The 20926-nt window shown below is 34.3% G+C and overlaps 1 protein-coding gene across 4 annotated transcripts in view; it reads right to left on the bottom strand.

Annotated features, from left to right (window-relative positions):
* The window catches only part of LOC136032739 (calbindin-32-like), a 179945-nt gene that overhangs the window by 42158 nt on the left and 116861 nt on the right, over positions 1-20926 (bottom strand). For all 4 annotated transcript variants that reach the window (XM_065713072.1, XM_065713071.1, XM_065713075.1 and 1 more), the window contains exons 5-7: positions 20738-20824; positions 11075-11131; positions 2454-2537 (exon numbers count right to left, since the gene is read on the bottom strand). In XM_065713072.1, the coding sequence (XP_065569144.1) occupies positions 2454-2537; positions 11075-11131; positions 20738-20824 (228 nt within the window). The remainder of the gene's footprint in view (positions 1-2453; positions 2538-11074; positions 11132-20737; positions 20825-20926) is intronic.

Here is a 20926-nt window from a genome sequence, read left to right as displayed (position 1 = left end):
TGATATTTAGAAGGAACGCATGTCTCAGAGCTCTTATTTCAAATCCCGACCAGATCTTTGACAATGAGGGGAGTTGGAGGGGGAAACCTTGGGAAACACTTGGAGTGGAGGAATCGGGATGAAGCTTGGTGGATATAATAAGCAAATGTCCTTGATACGTGATTGACGAAACCGTACTGGATTCCCTCTCTTTGGGGGAGTTGGGGGCAGGGGTTCAGTGATTTGGCGAGTCAGGTGCTTTGGCAAATTTTGTTAGTGATTTGGCGAGTACCGATGAAAATCGGTAGGCGCGTCAGGGACCTGCACAAATTGACTTGATAAAGTAGTTTTCCCAGATTCGACCATCTGGGGGGCTAAAGGGAGAGGAAAAATTAGAAAAAATTAGGTATTTACAACTTACGCGTGGGTGATCGGATCTTTATGAATTTTGATATTTAGAAGGACATCGTGACTCAGAGCTCTTATTTTAAATCCTGACCGGCATTAAGCCTCTTATTTTCCTTTTAAATCAATCTATTGATTCATAGAATTTTGTTAGAGCTCATACCATATGATCTCTTGGCTCTTAGCTCTTCTTGCCTCGTCACAAGTGCCATATGAGCTCTTAGCTCTTTTCCCAGGGGTGATCGTATCGACCCAGTTGTCCTAGAATGTTGCAAGAGGGCTCTTTCTAACGGAAATGAAAAGTTCTAATGCCCTTTTTAAGTGACCAAAAAATTGGAGGGCACCTAGGCCCCCTCCCACGCTAATTATTTTCCCAAAATCAACGGATCAAAATTTTGAGATAGCCATTTTATTCAGCGTAGACGAAAAACTTTATAACTATGTCTTTGGGGACGACTTACTCCCCCACAGTCCCCGTGGGAGGGGCTGCAAGTTACAAACTCTGACCAGTGCTTACATATAGTAATGGTTATTAGGAAATGTACAAGCGTTTTCAGGATGATTTTTTGGTTGGGGGCAGGGGTTGAGAAGAGGGGGATATGCTGGGGGAACTTTCTATCGAGGAATTTGTCATGGAGGAAGAAAATTTCCATGACGGGAGCGCAGGATCTACTAGCATTACTTAAAAAAAAACAATGAAAAAATAAATATGAAAACGCTTTTTCAGCTGGAAGTAAGGAGCAGCATTAAAACTTAAAACGAACAGAAATTATTACCCTTATGAGGGGCTCATCTCCTCCTAATACCTCGCTCTTTACGCTAAAGTATTTTTAGTAATTTCAACTATTTATTCTACGACTTTTGTGATTCAGGGGTCATTCCTAATCAATTGGGACAAAATTTAAGCTTTAGTGCAAAGAGCGAGGTACTGACGAGGGGGCGAACCCCCTCATATATGTAATAAAAACATGAGAATACAATAGTTTTTTACGTAAGCTAATTTATAAGTTGCGTATATCTTATACTTATAAAAAGATCCGTAAAAAAGTAAAAGTTCTAGTTGCCTTTTTAATTAACCGAAAATCAGAGGGAAACTAGGCTTCCTCCCCCGCTCTTTTTTTCTCAAAATCATTCGATCAAAATTATGAGAAAGCCATGCAGCCAAAAAGATAAATAAATATGCAAATTTCGTTTTAATTATTCCTCTGAGGAGAGCCAAAATCAAAACATGCATTGATTCAAAAACGTTCAGAAATTAAATAAAAAAAAAACAAGTTTTTTTAACTGAAAGTAAGGAGCGACATAAAAACTTAAAACGAACAGAAATTACTTCGTATACGAAAGGGGCTGCTTCCTCATCAACGCCCCCCTCTTTATGCTAAAGTTTTTTACTGTTTTGAAAAGAAAAGTTGAGAGAAAGAGTCAAACTTTAGCGTAAAGAGCGGGGCGTTGATGAGGAAGCAGCCCCTTTCATATACGAAGTAATTTCTGTTCATTTTAAGTTTTAATGTCGCTCCTTACTTCCCGTTAAAAAACTTGTTTTTTAATTTAATTTATAACTAAAACCAGATTCTATATAAATGGTAATTGAAGCATCTCCGATGAAAGAAACACACGATTTGAAGCACCAAACGGTTTTTGATCCTCACAAGAGAGGATTCCATTTTTCCCCTGATGGTAAGCAACTGCTTCTTGTCAAAGAGATTCAATGAAGTCGACAGGTTTCATTAAAAGGTAGCAAATATTACTCATAGTTCCTATACCTTGATATGTCCAATAGCACGGAGAGCAAAAAGAAACTTTCAAGGATTTTTCGGGTTAGGGGAGGGATTAAGAATTTAGAGATTTCCTTTCGGGAGATTAAACAATGATCTGTTTCTTCTGCCTGCTAAAAACACTAACGAGACCGCACTAAAAATATTCGGGAAAATGCAGCTTTGACATCCTGTGAACATTATTGCATCTCTAATGTTCGATAAATCATTTTTGATCGATCAAGGCTCTATAAATGGGAAATAAAGCCGTAGCAAAAGGGGACATGATTCCTTAAATATCTTTAAAATACTTACCAGTGAGCCTGTATATTCGATCAGCTTATCTTCGGAAACGTCATTCACGCTGCGTGCTTCTACCAAGAAATCACGAAGGAAACTCTAAGGGGATATGAGTATATATTAATCCGAACTCTATATAAACAGTGCGGGGACGCTTTGTTAACAATAAGAAAATCGAAAGAACATTAGCAAAATTGAGGATACTAACCTTCCTTATTTTCCTAGCATATACGGTACCGTTTATCTGGGGAAGCTCCAATCTTATAGAGAATGTGATGCTCAGAGAAATTGTTCGTTTTTGTCATGGGGTCATTTTTGTCATTTTGTCATTCTGTCTTTTTGTCATAAATACACCTATTTTCTTGTTTTTCTAACTTTCAAATTTTTTTTTGACGGGCTGACATTTGTGGAATATTTATTTTATTTCTTAACTGAAGAAAATGTATCATAATATACATTACACCAAAAAGCCACACACATAGGGATTTTCCGTTGGGTGGGGGGAGGGGGGTGGTGGTGGTGGTGAAGGAATTAAACAAATATATAAATGGCAAAATCGAAATATAATATTAACATAACGAAATATAGTTCATTATTGGATACATTTTTATAATATTGTGTTTCAAAAAAAAGGAAAAAAGAAAACAATGATAAAAAATCAAGGGAATAATAAAACTTTAGAGTGCCCACCCCCCAAAAATGGTAACACCACTGAATCTGCGAATACCCAAATGTAATTCTAGCCTCACAAAGAAATTGCTGTGATAGCAATATTCATGAATTGTATCAGTGACCAATTGAGCAAATCTTGACAACAATCTACGTGACCGTGGCTACGTGGCTGTTGGTCAAAAAATGGGTAAACTGCCCGAGAGAACAATAGTTTTTAAACTCTATAAGCTACTTGATGAAGTGGCTAAAATTTCTTAATTTGGAAATTAAGTTGCCATGGTAAGCAGATACTGCTCCTATACGTGGGACTAGAGTTAGTTAACTGGCATTCTATGTTGGGCTCATCCTAATGTTAGTCTGCCATATCTGTATTTATCTGCCAATAGTACGGCAATAAAGTTTTATTGATAAAACTCTTGATTAGTGTAATAAGGGGACTTTCACCTTAGGCTTAATTATGCTCAGATTTTGCCTCATTTTATTGCTACTTAGATAAGATTTAATTTTTTTATTTTAAATCAATATTTTATAGAGCTTTTGCTTTGGTTCTATTTTATTCACACCCATAAAAAAGTGCCTGTATAGAACTTGTCAATGAACATAGACAATTTTTTGTTAAAGCAATATATTGAATCGACGTCGATCAATAATTTAAAAAGCGACTTTCTATACATTTGACAGAATTGACTTTGAAGAAAGAAAGAATGAATTAAATACTTATAGCCCAATCCTTTCCTTTTCTTTAAAAGTCTCCTTATTAGTAGATGCAGGAAGATCAGAAGAGGCCACGCCTTCCCCACCTTCTTTTTAACGAATAACTATTCTGGACCTGTCATCGGGTATTTTTTCCATTCTAAGATGAATAAGAAAAATAGTACGGTGTTATACTTCAGTTACTAGCTTTTTTTAAACCTTATTCATACTATAGAAGATAGCCACGAAGACCACACTGCCTTTCCACAACAAACAAACAAAAGGTACAAACAATAAGGAAAATCTTTTCAAGACAGTGGAAATCAATTCAGTGGATATTTCGGCGCTATGTCCAAGGGTCGTCTTCAGCACAATACGACAAATATATATATATATATATATATATATATATATATATATATATATATATATATATATATATATATATATATGTATATATATATATATATATATATATATATATATATATATATATATATATAAATATATATATATATATACATATATATATATATATATATATATATATATATATATATATATATATATATATATATATATATATATATATATATATATATATATATATATATATATATATATATATGTATATATCTATCTATATAAAAATAAGTTGTCTGTCTGTCTGTGGATGGATCAGGTGACGTCACCTGAAAAAACTGGATCAGGTGACGTCAAAACTGAAAAAACTAAAAAAAGGCAAAAACTACAAAAAAAACTAAAAACTAATAAAAAAAATAAAAAAGCTAAAAAACTAAAAAAACTAAAAAAAGGCAAAAACTACAAAAAAAACTAAAAACTAATAAAAAAGCTAAAAAACTAAAAAAACTAAAAAAAGGCAAAAACTACAAAAAAACTAAAAACTAATAAAAAAAATAAAAAAGCTAAAAAACTAAAAAAACTAAAAAAACTAAAAAAAGGTAAAAAACTAAAAAAACTAAAAACTAAAAAAAACTAAAAAAAAAGGAAAAAACTGAAAAATAAGCTAAAATAAAGGTAAAAACCAATAAAAAACTAAAAAAAAAACTGAAAAAACTAAAAAAAGGCAAAAACTACAAAAAAAAACTAAAAACTAATAAAAAAGGTAAAAAAGCTAAAAAACTAAAAAAACTAAAAAAACTAAAAAAAGGTAAAAAACTAAAAAAAATAAAAAATAAAAAAAAACTAAAAAAAAGGAAAAAACTGAAAAATAAGCTAAAATAAAGGTAAAAACCAATAAAAAACTAAAAAGAAAAAAAGGAAAAAACTAAAAAAAATTTTCATCTAAAAAACTAAAAAAAACTAAAAAATGTAAAAACTAAAAGAACTAAAAAAGAAAAAAATAAATGACGAAACTCAAAGAGAAAGCGACCAGGACAAAAGGAATGTTCGATTAGCAATCAACAAAGCACCGGGACACAGGGAGTATAAATGACGACCAGGACATAAGTAAAAAAAAAAAACTATCTATATATATAAAAATAAGTTGTCTGTGGATCTGTGGATCGTGGATCAGGTGACGTCACCTGAAAAAACTGGATCAGGTGACGTCAAAACTGAAAAAACTAAAAAAAGGCAAAAACTACAAAAAAAACTAAAAACTAATAAAAAAATAAAAAAGCTAAAAAACTAAAAAAACTAAAAAAAGGCAAAAACTACAAAAAAAACTAAAAACTAATAAAAAAGCTAAAAAACTAAAAAAACTAAAAAAAAGGCAAAAACTACAAAAAAAACTAAAAACTAATAAAAAAAATAAAAAAGCTAAAAAACTAAAAAAACTAAAAAAACTAAAAAAAGGTAAAAAACTAAAAAACTAAAAACTAAAAAAAAACTAAAAAAAAGGAAAAAACTGAAAAATAAGCTAAAATAAAGGTAAAAACCAATAAAAAACTAAAAAAAAAACTGAAAAAACTAAAAAAAGGCAAAAACTACAAAAAAACTAAAAATAATAAAAAAAGTAAAAAAGCTAAAAAACTAAAAAAACTAAAAAAACTAAAAAAACTAAAAAAAGGTAAAAAACTAAAAAAAATAAAAAATAAAAAAAAACTAAAAAAAAAGGAAAAAACTGAAAAATAAGCTAACATAAAGGTAAAAACCAATAAAAAACTAAAAAGAAAAAAAGGAAAAAACTAAAAAAAATTTTCATCTAAAAAACTAAAAAAAACTAAAAAAGGTAAAAACTAAAAGAACTAAAAAAGAAAAAAATAAATGACGACACTCAAAGAGAAAGCGACCAGGACAAAAGGAATGTTCGATTAGCAATCAACAAAGCACCGGGACACAGGGAGTATAAATGACGACCAGGACATAAGTAAAAAAAAAAATTAACAAAACTAAAAAGAAGGTAAAAACTACAAAAAAACTAAAAAGAAAAAAAAACTAAAAACTAATAAAAAAACTAAAAAATCTAAAAATCTAAATAAACTAAAAAAGAAAAAAAAAGGAAAAAAATAAAGGAGAAAAACAAAACTAAAAAACGAATGTATATACAGACCGGTACACCGGGATACAAATGACGACCGGGACACAGGGAATATAAATGACGACCGGGACACAGGGACACAACTACAACGGGGACGCCGGGGGAAACAGGGGGATATAAATGACGACCGGGACAAAAAAACTAAAAAGAAAAAAAAACTAAAAACTAATAAACAAACTAAAAAATCTAAAAATCTAAATAAGCTAAAAAAGAAAAAAAAAGGAAAAAAATAAAGGAGAAAAACAAAACTAAAAAACGAATGTATATACAGACCGGGACACTGGGATACAAATGACGACCGGGACACAGGGAATATAAATGACGACCGGGACACAGGGACACAACTACAACGGGGACACCGGGGGAAACAGGGGGATGTAAATGACGACCGGGACACCGGGACAGGGAATGGTCGATTAGCAATCACCATCAACAAAGCTCAAGGGCAATCATTAGAAACATGAGGTATAGATCTGAATACAGATTGTTTTCCCATGGACCATTATATGTTGCATGTTCAAGAGTCGGTAAACCTGACAATCTATTTATATGCAAAGACAATGGGACAGCAAAGAATGTTGTATATTCGCAAGTTTTACGTAGTTAAAACCATATATATATATATATATATATATATATATATATATATATATATATATATATATATATATATATATATATATATATATATATATATATATATATATATATATATATATATATATCTATCTATATTCACAGGTGGGACATAGGGACACAACTACAATGGCGCGTAACTATTATCGCGCGTAACGACTTACGCGCGCGGGGGGGCTTGGGGGGGGGCGCGAAGCGCCCCCACCAACTAGGTGTTGGGGTGGCGCGAAGCGCCACCCCAACAGCTAGTATATATATATATATATATATATATATATATATATATATATATATATATGTATATATGTATATAAATAAAATTACATTAAAGTGTGAGACCATTGTAATATCCACGGAACTGATTTCCAATGCTTGAAAAGGTTTTCCCTATTGTTTCTACTCTGTGTTTGTTTGTTATTCATGCTATTACCCAGATATGAAGAATCCTTATCAAACAGTTCATGGTAACGAACTGTAGTAAGGAGCGACCTGGCTCAATAGTAAACAAAACTCTAAAAAATGGAATTTTGATGCTAAAAGATATATCAAAAGAATTGAATTTTCATGCTCATTCCAAATATATAAGTTTCATCAAATATAGTCTTTGTCATCAAAAGTTACGAGCTTGAGAAAATTTGCCTTATTTTGGAAAATAGGCGGAAACACCCCCTAAAAGTCATAGAATCTTAACGAAAATCACACCATCGCATTTGGCGTATCAGAGAACCCATAGCAAAAATTTCAAGCTCCTATCTACAAAAATGTGGAATTTCGTATTTTTTGTCAGAAGACAAATCACGGGTGCGTGTTCATTTTTTTTTCTTTTCCCCAGGGGTCATCGTATCGACCAAGTGGTCCTAGAATGTCACTCAAGGGCTCTTTCTAGCGGAAATGAAAAGTTCTAGTGCCCTTTTTAAGTGACCAAAAAATTGGAGGGCATCTAGGCCCCCTCCCGCGCTCATTTTTTCCCAAAGTCAACGGATCAAAATTTTGAGATAGCCATTTTGTTCTGCATAGTTAGAAACCACAATAACTATGTCTTTAGGAATGACTTACTCCTCCACAATCCCTGGGGGAGGGGCTGCAAGTTACAAACTTTGACCAGTGTTTACATACAGTAATGGTTATTCCGAAGTGTACAGACGTTTCAGGGGATTTTTTTGGTTTGGGGGGTGGGGTGGAGAGGAGGGGGCTACGTGGGAGGATCTTTCCTTGGAGAAATATGTCATGGGGGAAGAAAAATTCAATGGAACCGGCGCAGGATTTTCTAGCATTACTATAAAAAAAACAATGAAAAAAAACATGAAAACTTTTTTCAATTGAAAGTAAGGAGTAGCATTCAAACTTAAAACGAACAGATTACTACGCATATGAGGGGTTTTAACAATACTTCAGCTTAAAGACTGAGGTATTTAGGAGGAGATAAATACCTCGCTCTTTATGCTTAAGTATTTTTAGTAATTTCAACTATTTATTCTGATTCAGGTCTTTCACAGTCTTTCTGATTCAGGGGTCATTCTTAAAGAATTGGGACAAAACTTATGATTTATTGTAAAGAGCGAAGTATTAACAATGGTACAAACCCCTTAGTATACATAATAAAAATATAAGAATACAAAAGTTTGTTATGTAAGCTAATTCTTAAGTTACGTATATTTTTTACTAATAAAAACGTTCGTTAAAAATTAAAAGTTCTAGTTGCCTTTTTAAGTAGCCGAAAAATTGGAGGGCAAATAGGCCTCCTTCCCCACCCCTTATTTCTCAAAATCGTCTGATCAAAACTAAGAGAAAGCCATTTAGCCAAAAAAAGAATTAATATACAAATTTCATTTGAATAATTTATGTGCGGAGAGCCAAAATCAAACATGCATTAATTCAAAAACGTTCAGAAATTAAATAAAAAAAAAATAGTTTTTTTTAACTGAAAGTAAGGAGCGACATTAAAACTTAAAACGAACAGAAATTACTCCGTATATGAAATGGGTTGTCCCCTCTGCAATCCCTCGCTCTTTACGCTAAAGTTTGACTATTTGCCACAATTTTACTTTTTAAAACAATTAAAAGCTTTAGCGTAAAGAGCAAGGGATTGCGGAGGGGACAACCCATTTCATATACGGGATTAATTTATGTTCGTTTTAAGTTTTAATGTCGCTCCTTACTTTCAGTTAAAAAAAATAGTTTTTTTTTATTTAATTCCTTTAAGATTATACTTTATGTTATCATACTAGCTAAACAAAAAGCTAAGTTCTGGCTCCGTATTTGGATAGCCTGTGATCGTCCTTCTTCTGGTTCAGTACATCAAATAAAACAGAAAACCAAACGAGAGTACAAATATTCCCTGCGTAGAGCGAGACTGAATGCCTGCGATGGTCCTTGTGACAAGAAATCCTGGGATCGTGTTATAAACAGTGTAAAGTGTTCACCTCCAATTAATTCGTCTCTTCGGCTATGTGACTTCGTTTCTCATTATAAAAATATTTTGCTTTCATTTAATATTAATCTCCAAAATCATTTTACAAAGCTTGTCCACTAAATCCTCCCAATTCGTATCAACCAATCTCAAGTGTTGTCGGTGGAATCTGGTGTTATACTCCGAGCTCTTAAGCAAGTGAATAAGTCTGAGTCTCTCGATAGTGATGGTCTTTGCTTCAAGTTTTTTGCTTATGATTGTCCTGAACTGCTGAAGCATTTGCAATTATTGTTTCAGATGTGTTTGGCACATTCCGTTGTGCCAAATAGTTTTTTGTCCGGTTGTATATATCCCATAGTTAAGAGGGGTAAGAACACCAGTGCTTGCTCTAATTACCGTCCTATCACTGTGTCTTGTTTTGTTAGTAAGCTAATACCGGCCATTAACTCCAAGTGCAATTTTACACCCTTCCAGCTTGGTTTTAGAAAAGGTATGGGCTGTGTTCAAGCTCACCATATTGAGGGTCGGCTAATGAAACAAGCTGTTGCTCAAAAAAGTGCCCTGCATTGTTTGACTGTTGACATATCTAGTGCTTTTGACAATTTCATTCATTCAAATGCTTTGTTTTCTCTAGCAGCCTCAGGTGTTAACCTTTCTATTGTTTCCGTACTTAAGTATTGGTATGCTAATTCTTCAGTTAGGGTGAAGTGGAATGGTACTGTAGGTTAGTATATTCCTGTTAAAAAAAGGCGTTAGGCAAGGTGCCGTGTTATCCCAGAGCATATTTAAATATGTTTTAGCTTCGTGTCTCCAACGTCTTCAACCGTCAATATTTTAAAATGATAATTTAGGCATTAGTCACGTTGCATATACTGATCATGTTCTGCTTCTTAGCTGGACAAAACATAGTCTAATTACCAACTTTTACCGGCTTTCAGCCGCACTATCCACAGTAGGCTTTTCAGTTAATGCCTCCAAATGTGAGTTTTTGTTTTTTGGGAGTCCTCCATCAGCATCACCTCTTTGCTTGGGTTCTTCAACTATACCATGCTCAGCAAGTATTAAATGGTTGGCTCTCTCTTTTTCCACGACACTTTTTTCTACTTGCTCCGCTATTACGTCCAGCGTGCTGAAACGTATGCGGGTTGGATACGCGAAAATTTCACCAAATCGTGGTCGGTATAACCGAAACGGACTATGCCGTCTTTATTCTAGTTTTTGCGCCCCTGCTGTTTTTTATCTTTCTGGTTTTGCTTTCCTCCTTCGCAAGAAGGATACAAAGAAAATACGCTCAGGATATTTTAAATATTGCAAGTAATTGCTGCGTCTGCCTCGGTGGTATCGGAATCATACAGTTGTTTCTAAATTTGACATCGTTGATGCGCCCTCGCGACTGAAACATTTATCTAAGGATATATGTCTTAAAACTCGACAAATGATTGGTGTTTTTGACCCTCTTTGGCCATTTTTTGAATTGAAGTAATTTACTTATGTTGTATGTTGTTATACTGCTATGTTATTTATGTTGTTATGTTTTTTGTCTTGTTTTTTTCTTTTTTTGTGTGTTTACTCCACAGTTTAATGTACTTTGTGGGTTATAAATAAATTATTATTATTATTATTACTATTACTAGTTGCATGGATTTTATGACTTGTATTATAGGAGACGCATTATATAAAAAATGTTTCATATGAGAGGTTTTGCGAGTTCATATTACTTACCTTTAGTTCATCTGCTTCTATGTATCCACTGCTATCGGTGTCATACTTCGTCCAGATCTAAAATCAAAAATAGTAGAGTGAAGAAGAAATCTAAATTTGAGGTGCTTAACCAACTTAATTGTTAAGCGTATAAACAAAAATGAGTTCTTATTGTAATAGAAAATGTGTGTCATATCTGTATAGTAATAAAGTCTATATAGTAAGTGCATCTATATAGTAAGCATATCAATTTACTGATATATTTATAGTGTACGGTGAATTAGGTCTGTTACAGGTTTATCACTTGGCCTAGATCTATATCAAACAGTTCGTGGTAACGAACTGTAGTAAGGAGCGATCCGGCTCAATAGTAACCAAAACTCTAAAAAATTGAATTTTGATATAAATAGCTACATCAAAAGAATCGCATTTTAATGCTGATTTTAAATATATAAGTTTCATCAAGTTTAGTCTTAGCCATCAAAAGTTACGAGCCTGAGAAAATTTGCCTTATTTAGGAAAATAGGGAGAAACACCCCCTAAAAGTCGTAGGATCTTAACGAAAATGACACCATCAGATTCAGCGTATCAGAGAACCCTACTGTAGAAGTTTCAAGCTCCTATCTACAAAAATGTGGAATTTTGCATTTTTTGCCAGAAGACAAATCACGGGTGCGTGTTTATTTGTTTGTTTTTTTTGTTTTTTTTTTCCCCAGGGGTCATCGTATCGACCAAGTGGTCCTAGAATGTCGCAAGAGGGCTCATTATAACGGAAATGAAAAGTTCTAGTGCCCTTTTTAAGTGACCAAAAAAATTGGAGGGCATCTAGGCCCCCTCCCACGCTCATTTTTTTCCCAAAGTCAACGGATCAAAATTTTGAGATAGCCATTTTGTTTGGCATAGTCGAAAATCTTAATAACTATGTTTTTGGGGATGACTTACTCCCCCACAGTCCCTGGGGGAGGGGTTGCAAGTTACAAACTTCAACCAGTGTTTACATATAATAATGGTTATTGGGAAGTGTACAGACGTTTTCAGGGGGATTTTTTTGGTTTTGGGGGTAGGGTTGAGGGAGGGGGCTATGTGGGAGGATCTTTCCTTGGAGAAATATGCCACGGGGGAAAAAATTCAATGAAAAGGGCGCAGGATTTTCTAGCATTACTATAAAAAAAAACAATGAAAAAATAAACATGAAAACGTTTTTTCAAATGAAAGTAAGGAATAGCATTGAAATTTAAAACAAACAGAGATTATTACGCATATGTAGGGTTCTAAAAATACTTTAGCATAAAGAGCGAGGTATTTAGGAGGAGATAAATACCTCGCTCTTTATGCTAAAATATTTTTAGTGATTTCAACTATTTATTCTACGGCCTATTTGATTCAGGGGTCATTTTTAAGAATTGGAACAAAACTTACGATTTAGTGTAAAGAGCGAGGTATTAACGAGGGTACAAACCCCCTCGTACACATAATAAAAATATATTTTTTACTAATAAAAACGTTCGTTGAATATTAAAAGTTCTAGTAGCCTTTTTAAGTAACCGAAAAATTGGAGGGCAGCTAGGCCTCCTTCCCCACCCCTTATTTCTCAAAATCGTCTGATCAAAACTAAGAGAAAGCCATTTAACCAAAAAAAAATTAATATACTAATTTCATTTCAATAATTTATGTGCGGAGAGCCAAAATCAAACATGCATTAATTCAAAAACGTTCAGAAATTAAATAAAAAAAAACAGTTTTTTTAACTGAAAGTAAGGAGCGACATTAAAACTTAAAACGAACAGAAATTACTCCGTATATGAAATGGGTTGTCCCCTCCGCAGTCCCACGCTGTTTACGCTAAAGTTTTTAGTTGTTTTAAAAAGTAGAATTGTGGCAAAGAGTCAAACTTTAGCGTAAAGAGCGTGGGACTGCGGAGGGGACAACCCATTTCATATACGGAGTAATTTCTGTTCGTTTTAAGTTTTAATGTCGCTCCTTACTTTCAGTTAAAAAAACTGTTTTTTTTATTTAATTTGAAATAAAAGAAGGAACAAGAAACATAAATTTGGGGTGCTTGACCAACTCCTTTGTTAAAGGTATAAACTAAAATAAATTCTTAACATAAAAGAAAATAGGTGTCATATCTATAGAGTAATATAGCGTGTATGGTAAATATTTCAATATGGTAAGTGTTGGGACCCGTGACCCTTTTTATCAGATAAATGTCTCTTTTCTCTCATACATAGATTAACCTAAATGTAATGCTATCGGTACGTTAAACTCTTGTGGATGGTAGCTTGTTTTCATTAGCAGTAATTTTGCAAGAGGGAACAAATTGGTTAGTATTGGAGTTCTATTTTAGTCCTCTGACAGGCTTGCTAAATCTTGCAATTGAAATATAATCTATGGATAAAGTTACTTCAATTTTGGAGTTTTATTAGCTTTATTGGCCCACGTCGTTAAGTGACGGGGAAGAGGTAAACTTACATCTTTTGTGTATGTACTTTTAGTTAGTTAGTTAGTTCCTGTTTAGAGTTCGTCTGTAGAGTTCAGGTTCAGAGTTGAGATAGATAATATGAGATTATAATATTGGTAAATAAAAGCAAGCTATACTCCTACGATTGTTATTATTTTACACAAGCCAGTTTAGGGTTAGGAAGAGAGTATTTGAAATTTACTGTCATTGTAATATCTATTGGGACACCCATCTCCCTCCAAAGATATATTTATATGTTAATCGTTAGTGGCGCACACCGTGGGTCAAATAATGCGGCAAACTTGTTGTTCCCGCACTCGTTGTAGCTGTGGCAAGCCTAGAGCCTGAATCGGCGAGTGGAAAACTCATAGAATCCATGGCAGAAAGGGAGTGTTTGACCTTTAGTGCTCAATAAGACCAAGGGCATTCTGTAGAAGCTTTCAAAGAATGTGATACCTTCAGAAAAACTGAAGACATTAAGTTATAGCTTACAGGTAATGGACGAGGAGGTCAATTGACTGAGGGGAAAAGTTGAATTAAATAATGAGGGGAAAGTTGAATAAAATTAAAACATACTATGTGTGCACAGATTATCAAAAGGGCGTATCAGCAATATCTTAGGAACGGCGTGCCGTATCAAGATCAAACTTCCGGGGCATCATGAGGGGGATGTTCAACTAATGAAAGGGTAATGAGTACATACTACTAATGCTACTATTGTTAGCACTACTACTAATCCTACTACTGCTACATTTAGCAATACTCCTACCACTACTACTGCTACAACTAAGGCTAAGGGCATGAAGAGAAAAATATCAGAGAATACTGAGGCGAAGTTTAACTGAATTAAAATACAATGTGTGCATGGAGTATGTCAAAAGAGCGTATCAGCAATATCTTAGGGATTATCATCCCCCCTTGTATCCCTAGCCATGGAGCCTTTCGAGGGGGAATAAGTGTATTGTAATTCCATTTTGAATTGTATTTTGTATTGTATTGTATTGAATAATAATAAACTTCTTCATCATCTTCTTCTTCTTCTAGGAGCCGCTTGGATTGTAAAGTTGAAAATTTTATAACCCTTCCTAAAAAATACACCCATCTAATTGTATATTGAGAGGCGCAAGGATTTGAAAAAAAATATTATACGCCTATCATTTCAATGACTTTCAAGGCGAGTTATATGAATAAATTTGTCTTTACTAGAAATGTTCCCAGGACGTTGGTGGGATGGACTAGGTTTGCAATGCCCTCAGGAAACAATACAACGATAAACCAAAGTTTTAAACAGGAAAATATCAAATATTTTCGTTTCAATCTAGGTTAAATGAAAGCTCCTGATATCACTCTCCACCGCCCCCTATACAAATCTCAGCTATGTTAATGATGTTCCCAGCTCTCTACTTTATGTATCAACAAGCCTGTTAATATACTTCATTATAATAGACAGAAAAAGATTATGAAATAGTTAATGGTAATGAATTTTAAGTAAGGAGCGATGCAGTGCAATAGTAACCGAAACTCTAAGAAACATAGCCTTGATAAAAATAGATGCATCAAAAGAATCAAATTTAGATGCTTATGTAAAATTCATAAAATTTAATGGTACTCATTAAAGTTACTAGCTTGAAGAAAATTAGCCCAAATTTTGAAGAAGAGGGATAAACCCTTAATAGATAAAGTGATCTTAATGAAAAATCCCTCCGTCATATTCAGCATACAAAAACCCCTACTGCAGAGGTTTCGAGCTCCTATGTGCGAAAATGCGGATTTTTGCATTTTTTGCAAGAAGAAAGATCACGGATGAGTGTTCATTTGTTGTTTTTTTTTTCCCGCGGATGATCATATCGAGCACGTGATTGTAGCGGATCGGAAGAGAACTCATTTGAACGGCAATCAAAAGCTCTAGTGCCCTTTTTAAGTGACCAAAAATATTGGAGGGTGCTTAGTCCCCCTCCCACGCTCATTTTACCCCAAAGTCACCCAATCAAGATTTTGAGATAGCCTTTTTGTTTAGCATAGTCGAAAAATATTAAAAATATGCCTTTGAGGATGACTTAACACCCTGGAGTCCGTGGGGGAAGGGCTGTGAGTTAAGAACTTTGCCCATTGTTTATATATATGATTAGCTGTTGGGAAGTATACTGACGTTTTCAGGGGGTCTGGTGGGGGGTCAAGGGGAGGGCGTTAGGTGAAATGATCTTTCAACGGAGGAACTTTCATGGGGGAAGGGAATTTTCCATAGAGGGAGAGCCAGATTTCCCAGCATTATTTAAAAACGGTCAGAAATTAAATAAAAAACAAATATTTTCAACTGAAAGTAAGGAGGAACACTAAAACTTATAACGAACAGAAAATATTACTTATATGAGGCGGTTACTCCCTCTTCAATTTTCTCTTTACGCTAAAGTTTTTTTTAGTAATTTTTAAAGGACCATTTATTCTTGTTAAACGGCCTTTGTCATTCAGGAGTCACTCTTAAAGAATTGGGACAAAATTTGAACTTTAGCGTAAAGAGAGGTATTGACGAGGGTATGACCTCCTCATATACGTAATAGTTTCTGTTTCCTTAAGTTTTAATGTTGTTCCTTATTTTCAACTGAAAAAGTTTGTTTTTGTATTTATTTAATCCGCCATAAAAGGGGCGATACCACTACGCAGCATCTATACTGCAGGCCAAATCCAACAATAATGCTCAAATAGTTTGTGGTAAAGAACTGTCAGTAAGTACCGGCTCGGTCAAATAGTAACCGAAACTCTAAAAAGTGGAAATTTGATATAAGGAAATTCACGGATTTTTGTTGGGGGTGGGGTTCAAGGGTAGAATTCTCCACTGAGGGGGCAGTATTCGTGGGGATTTTTAGACAGGGGGAGGTATCCTGGCATGATTTGGAAAACAATCAGAAATGAATATAAAACAGGTTTTTTTTTAAACTGAAAGTAAAAAGCAAAATTAAAACTCAAAACGTAAAGAAATTACTGCGTGCATGAGGGGGGCTGCCCTTTTCTTAATTCCCACTCTTTGCGTTACAGTTTGACTTTTTGTCAAAATATTTTAAGAAAGACTTCCCAAACACAAGGGCCATTGGATCTGAATGACAAGTATTTTCTGATGAACTTTAAGAATTTAGCATAACATAAAGAGCGAAGGCTGGGGAAGGGTCCACCTCATATACCCAGAAATTTGTGTTCGTTTTAAGTTTTAACGTTGCTCCTTACTTTCACCTGATTTTTTTTAATCGATTTAAGGGCTGACAGAATATTAGGAAATTTGACATTAGACGCACTTTTTGACTCTTTGGTTACATTCCCCCTTCTACAAAAAAAATCTACCGACCTTACTTAGCAATGGCTGATGAGTATTTATAAACCATTTTGCACAATTTGATTAAGTTTCAAATAAATCATCTTAGTTAAATAAATAATTTGTAAATGTTTATGTTAGCTTTTATTTTGTGTTGGCCAATTGACTCTTCAAGAACGATGTACCACCGAGTGGTATTACTGTCTGTAAAACTGGAAAGCTCAGTATGTATTATTTTCGATAATTTTAGATTGGTTGTCATAATTTTCATAATTTAATTTTCATTAATTTTCCTTTAATTTTTAATTTTCATTAATTTCCAATTTAATTTTCATTAATTAATTTTCATAATTTTCAACCGATAGCCATTTGCCCCTCTTTCAGGCTAAACTTTGGTTTTGTGCCAAAAAAAGAAATGGCAGAAAAAGCCACAAGTGGCTCAGTAGAATTTTTTTTTGCGCTAAGGATAGACATTAACAGAGTTTTATTACAGAACGTAAATGGACCCTATTATTTGTTAGTTATTTTGTAGCCGTTTGTTGGATCGAACGAACTTCCCTTTTGTCCGGTCTACATATCTTTTAAGTTCAAGCCAACCCGAGAAAACTAAATGTTCCAGCCCAGTTTCAGGTGTTTAACACTGATAAAACCAAACCTCAAGTATCCACACCCTGTAGGTTTCAAGAGTATGAAAGACAACATAATAAAACAAAATTTCGTTCTTTCCAGCCATAATTGTTTTCAGATTTTTTTTTCTGATTAGTTGTCAACCTAAGCCAGAAACTATTAAATGCATTTAAAAAAACTAGGACCTGATTTTCTGGTATCAAGAATATTTTAGCATTTTGGTCTGGGCCGATCAAAAACATTCGATGTCCAGTCACTTCTTTGGTCATCAGGGCTAAAACAAAAGCATCGTAAGATTTGATGGACCGGAAAAAACTTTCCTTGTTTTATGGGGAAAATTGTTTTTTAAGTTCTTTCTATGCATCAGAGCTCCTTGATCCAGAAATTTACAGATACGAGTTTATTGTTCTTCTGAAAAAAAAACAATAAATGCTAGCTTTTTTGGGAAACAAATATTTTGGAGACAAAACTGCTTCGGCGCTTGCACCTCCACCTCCAAACATAAAGTTTCAAGTCCCTTTGCCGTCCTTTCTTCTTCAACATTACCCTAGGACAAAACCGTATCTATAGAACAATGACGTGTGAATTTTAGCTAAACCCTTCCCCAAAACCGAAACTGGAAGTTCTCTTTCCCTTCCTATAGGATATTCCTATAGGATATAATAGTACAAAAAATGTTACGGTGTGTGAAAATTATTTTTCAGTCACACACCCTCACTCCAACATAAGCTTTTAAATCCTCTTGCCCACCCTTTCTTCCCTTTCCTCAACAGTACCTGCAGTTTTCAACTTTATCTCCAAACTTGTTCTTGAAATATTGAAAATATGCTATTTTTTATGACATGGATACATATAATATTTTTCAGTCTTTATCTTCCCCTCCCCCAAGTCCTTAACTGATCCATTGGTTGCCGGCCAATCACATTATTCCACTTCCCACGTATATTATCCCTATCAGTCCCTGAAAGTTTCAAATCATTCTCAACGCCATTACCGAGATACTAGAGATTACATTGAATTCAGTCGCTTATAGCGTCTTTTAATTTACTCAGTACACATGTTGTTTCCAGGGAATATACTTCAAAAACTTTGGGAGCCTTAGCCTACCAAATTTTACAGCTCATCGATCAACCCAAACCAAATTTGCCACTTTTTCTACCTAAAGCCATCTGTGAACAAAGTATTGCTTACATAATTAAGGGTCATTGCCCCTGTGGCCATGGAGGTGATTCGAACCCTGGAGGTACGTTTATTAGACCTTTTGATGGTTCTACAAAATAATAGTGCCATAATTTTGGTAGAGTATCATTACTAGGGTTACGGGAGGGAGAGTCGCAAAGAAGAAGAAAAAAGAGGATGTACGTCAGTTGCCCTTAAATCAATTTTAACCCTTAAAAAGGAGACTAAAACGTTCAGTTTCAACTCGAACGAGACTATTCCATTGGTTTTTCAGCCACCTCTCCTTGCGGAGTGATTAGAAAAAATTAATGACCTTTTTCTAGTCCTTAGTTGGGGTCCCATTTCGGGCCAACAAATTTATTTTCTTTTTATATGCATTGGGAGTTCTTAGCCTGAGGATTTAAAGATTTAAACTTTGAGTCGATTAGACAAACAATTTTTTGGCTCTTTTCGAGTTTTGTTTTTGGTAGAGGGTGAGTGGAGGATCGTACAGACTTATGAATTGTTGGCCCGTTTCAGGGCCCCCTATCTATTATAGGATATTGTCGATCCTTTTGAGGTAGAGAACGATCCATGAAAGTTTGAAACCAACTGGACCTTGAAAATCAATCTAACCCCCCATTTTCCCAGCATAAGGCTCATGCTGTTCCCCGAGGCATTTCTATGAAACTTTCGAACATCTTGAAAAGTATTACTATCCGAAAGTCTTCAATTTCCAATTGCCACTTCAAGTAGTAAAAGAATGTTTACCTTCCGATAACTTAAGACTCTTTAAGAGAGCACAAGAAATTTTTTAATTTCCAATCGAATGAGCTCGCTCTAAAGTTTTTACGACCATTCTTTCCATGTGAAGTGGATGGGGAAATGATAAAAAAATAAAAGAACAATGAGTAATTTACTTAGGCAATACTGGGCTGCTGTCTTCAATCAAGTGATTGCCCTCCTATCTTTGAGTCTTAAAAAAGGCGTTACAACCTCATATATATCCAATAGAACGACCACCTCAAAGTTTCCTTGGTCTTTCCATACGAAGTGGCCGAAAAAAAAAGTAAAAGTAAAAATAAAACCTTACAGGCATATTTCTGTTTACTTAGACAGTACTCGAGGGCTGCCTCTGATATGATCCAAACAAAATGATATACAGTATTACAAATGATTACACAGTTGCACACCAACTATCGGGAGGTGAAACGATCCTTAGGTCTTTTTTGTTTGAGGGGGAAGGTACATGAACCCTCACAAAGATACGGTTTAAGGTCAAATTTTCAATGTTTTCACGAGTGGCTTTTCAAATCTATATGGAGGTTGACTTACCCCTTTACGTCCTTTCAGTGGGAAAAGTAAACTATTATCATGCATGCAACATAAATGCTAATGGGATAATAACTCCCGTCTTGTTGCAGAACTATGTTTAATGTGAAATAAAGATTTCATTCAGATGCTTACATGCGCAAAAGTGGAAGGCATCTTCTAGCAGCGATAATTGTCAAATAATCCGCTTCCCCGCCTAGAAATGTTGACTTCACGACGAGAAAACTCAATTTTAATATTTTATATCCCCTAAAAAAAACTAGCAAATCTTAACGTTAGAACTGTTCTGGGGTATTTACATTTTCGAAGCATTTTTATATAAAGGCCAAAATTTATAATTAGGAAAGATCAGGCGCTAAAACGAGCTTTTACTCCCTAATATTAGAACCCATCTCGAAATTATATTAGATATTAAAAAGGGGCAGAAATTCACCTAAGAAAGGAGGGTTTTCAAGGGAAAATGAAGAGTGACGTCAAGACTTAAGCTTCTAGCTACTAGTAATAACAGTTCACCGCGAAACCAAGCCACCCGAGGCCAGCACAGCTACGCACGCTTCTCCTCCATCCTAATTAAAACTCCATCCTAAGATTTAAAACGAACATCAATTATCTCATGAAACCGTTAAGGAATCTGTTCAGACACTATATGAAAAGGAAGCCCTTTATTACTTTGTTTTATTCAGGGGCTAATACAAAAGATATCCCCATTGCTTATGATTTTATAAACGTTTAATCTAAATTTAAATCGAAAGGCAGAATGATCTAAAAAACTATTCATTAATTCAAATAAGACTTGACTCACTTTCATAAACTCGACACTCGAATCAAGAGGATTGTCAAATCGAAAGAGAAGAAAAAAATTTTCTTCCATTGGTAGAAGTTGGGCCAACTGGAAAGAAAAAGAAAGCTTTAGAAATCAAGTTCAAATGATGTAAAGTAACATATTCAAGGACTCAAAGAACAGGCTTAAAAACTTTCTCCTGAAGGAAAT

Source organism: Artemia franciscana, chromosome 11, assembly GCF_032884065.1.
Source record: "Artemia franciscana chromosome 11, ASM3288406v1, whole genome shotgun sequence".
NCBI classification, from domain to species: domain Eukaryota; kingdom Metazoa; phylum Arthropoda; class Branchiopoda; order Anostraca; family Artemiidae; genus Artemia; species Artemia franciscana.
Note: the sequence above shows the minus strand (reverse complement) of the source record. Positions and strands in the feature narration are given on the sequence as shown.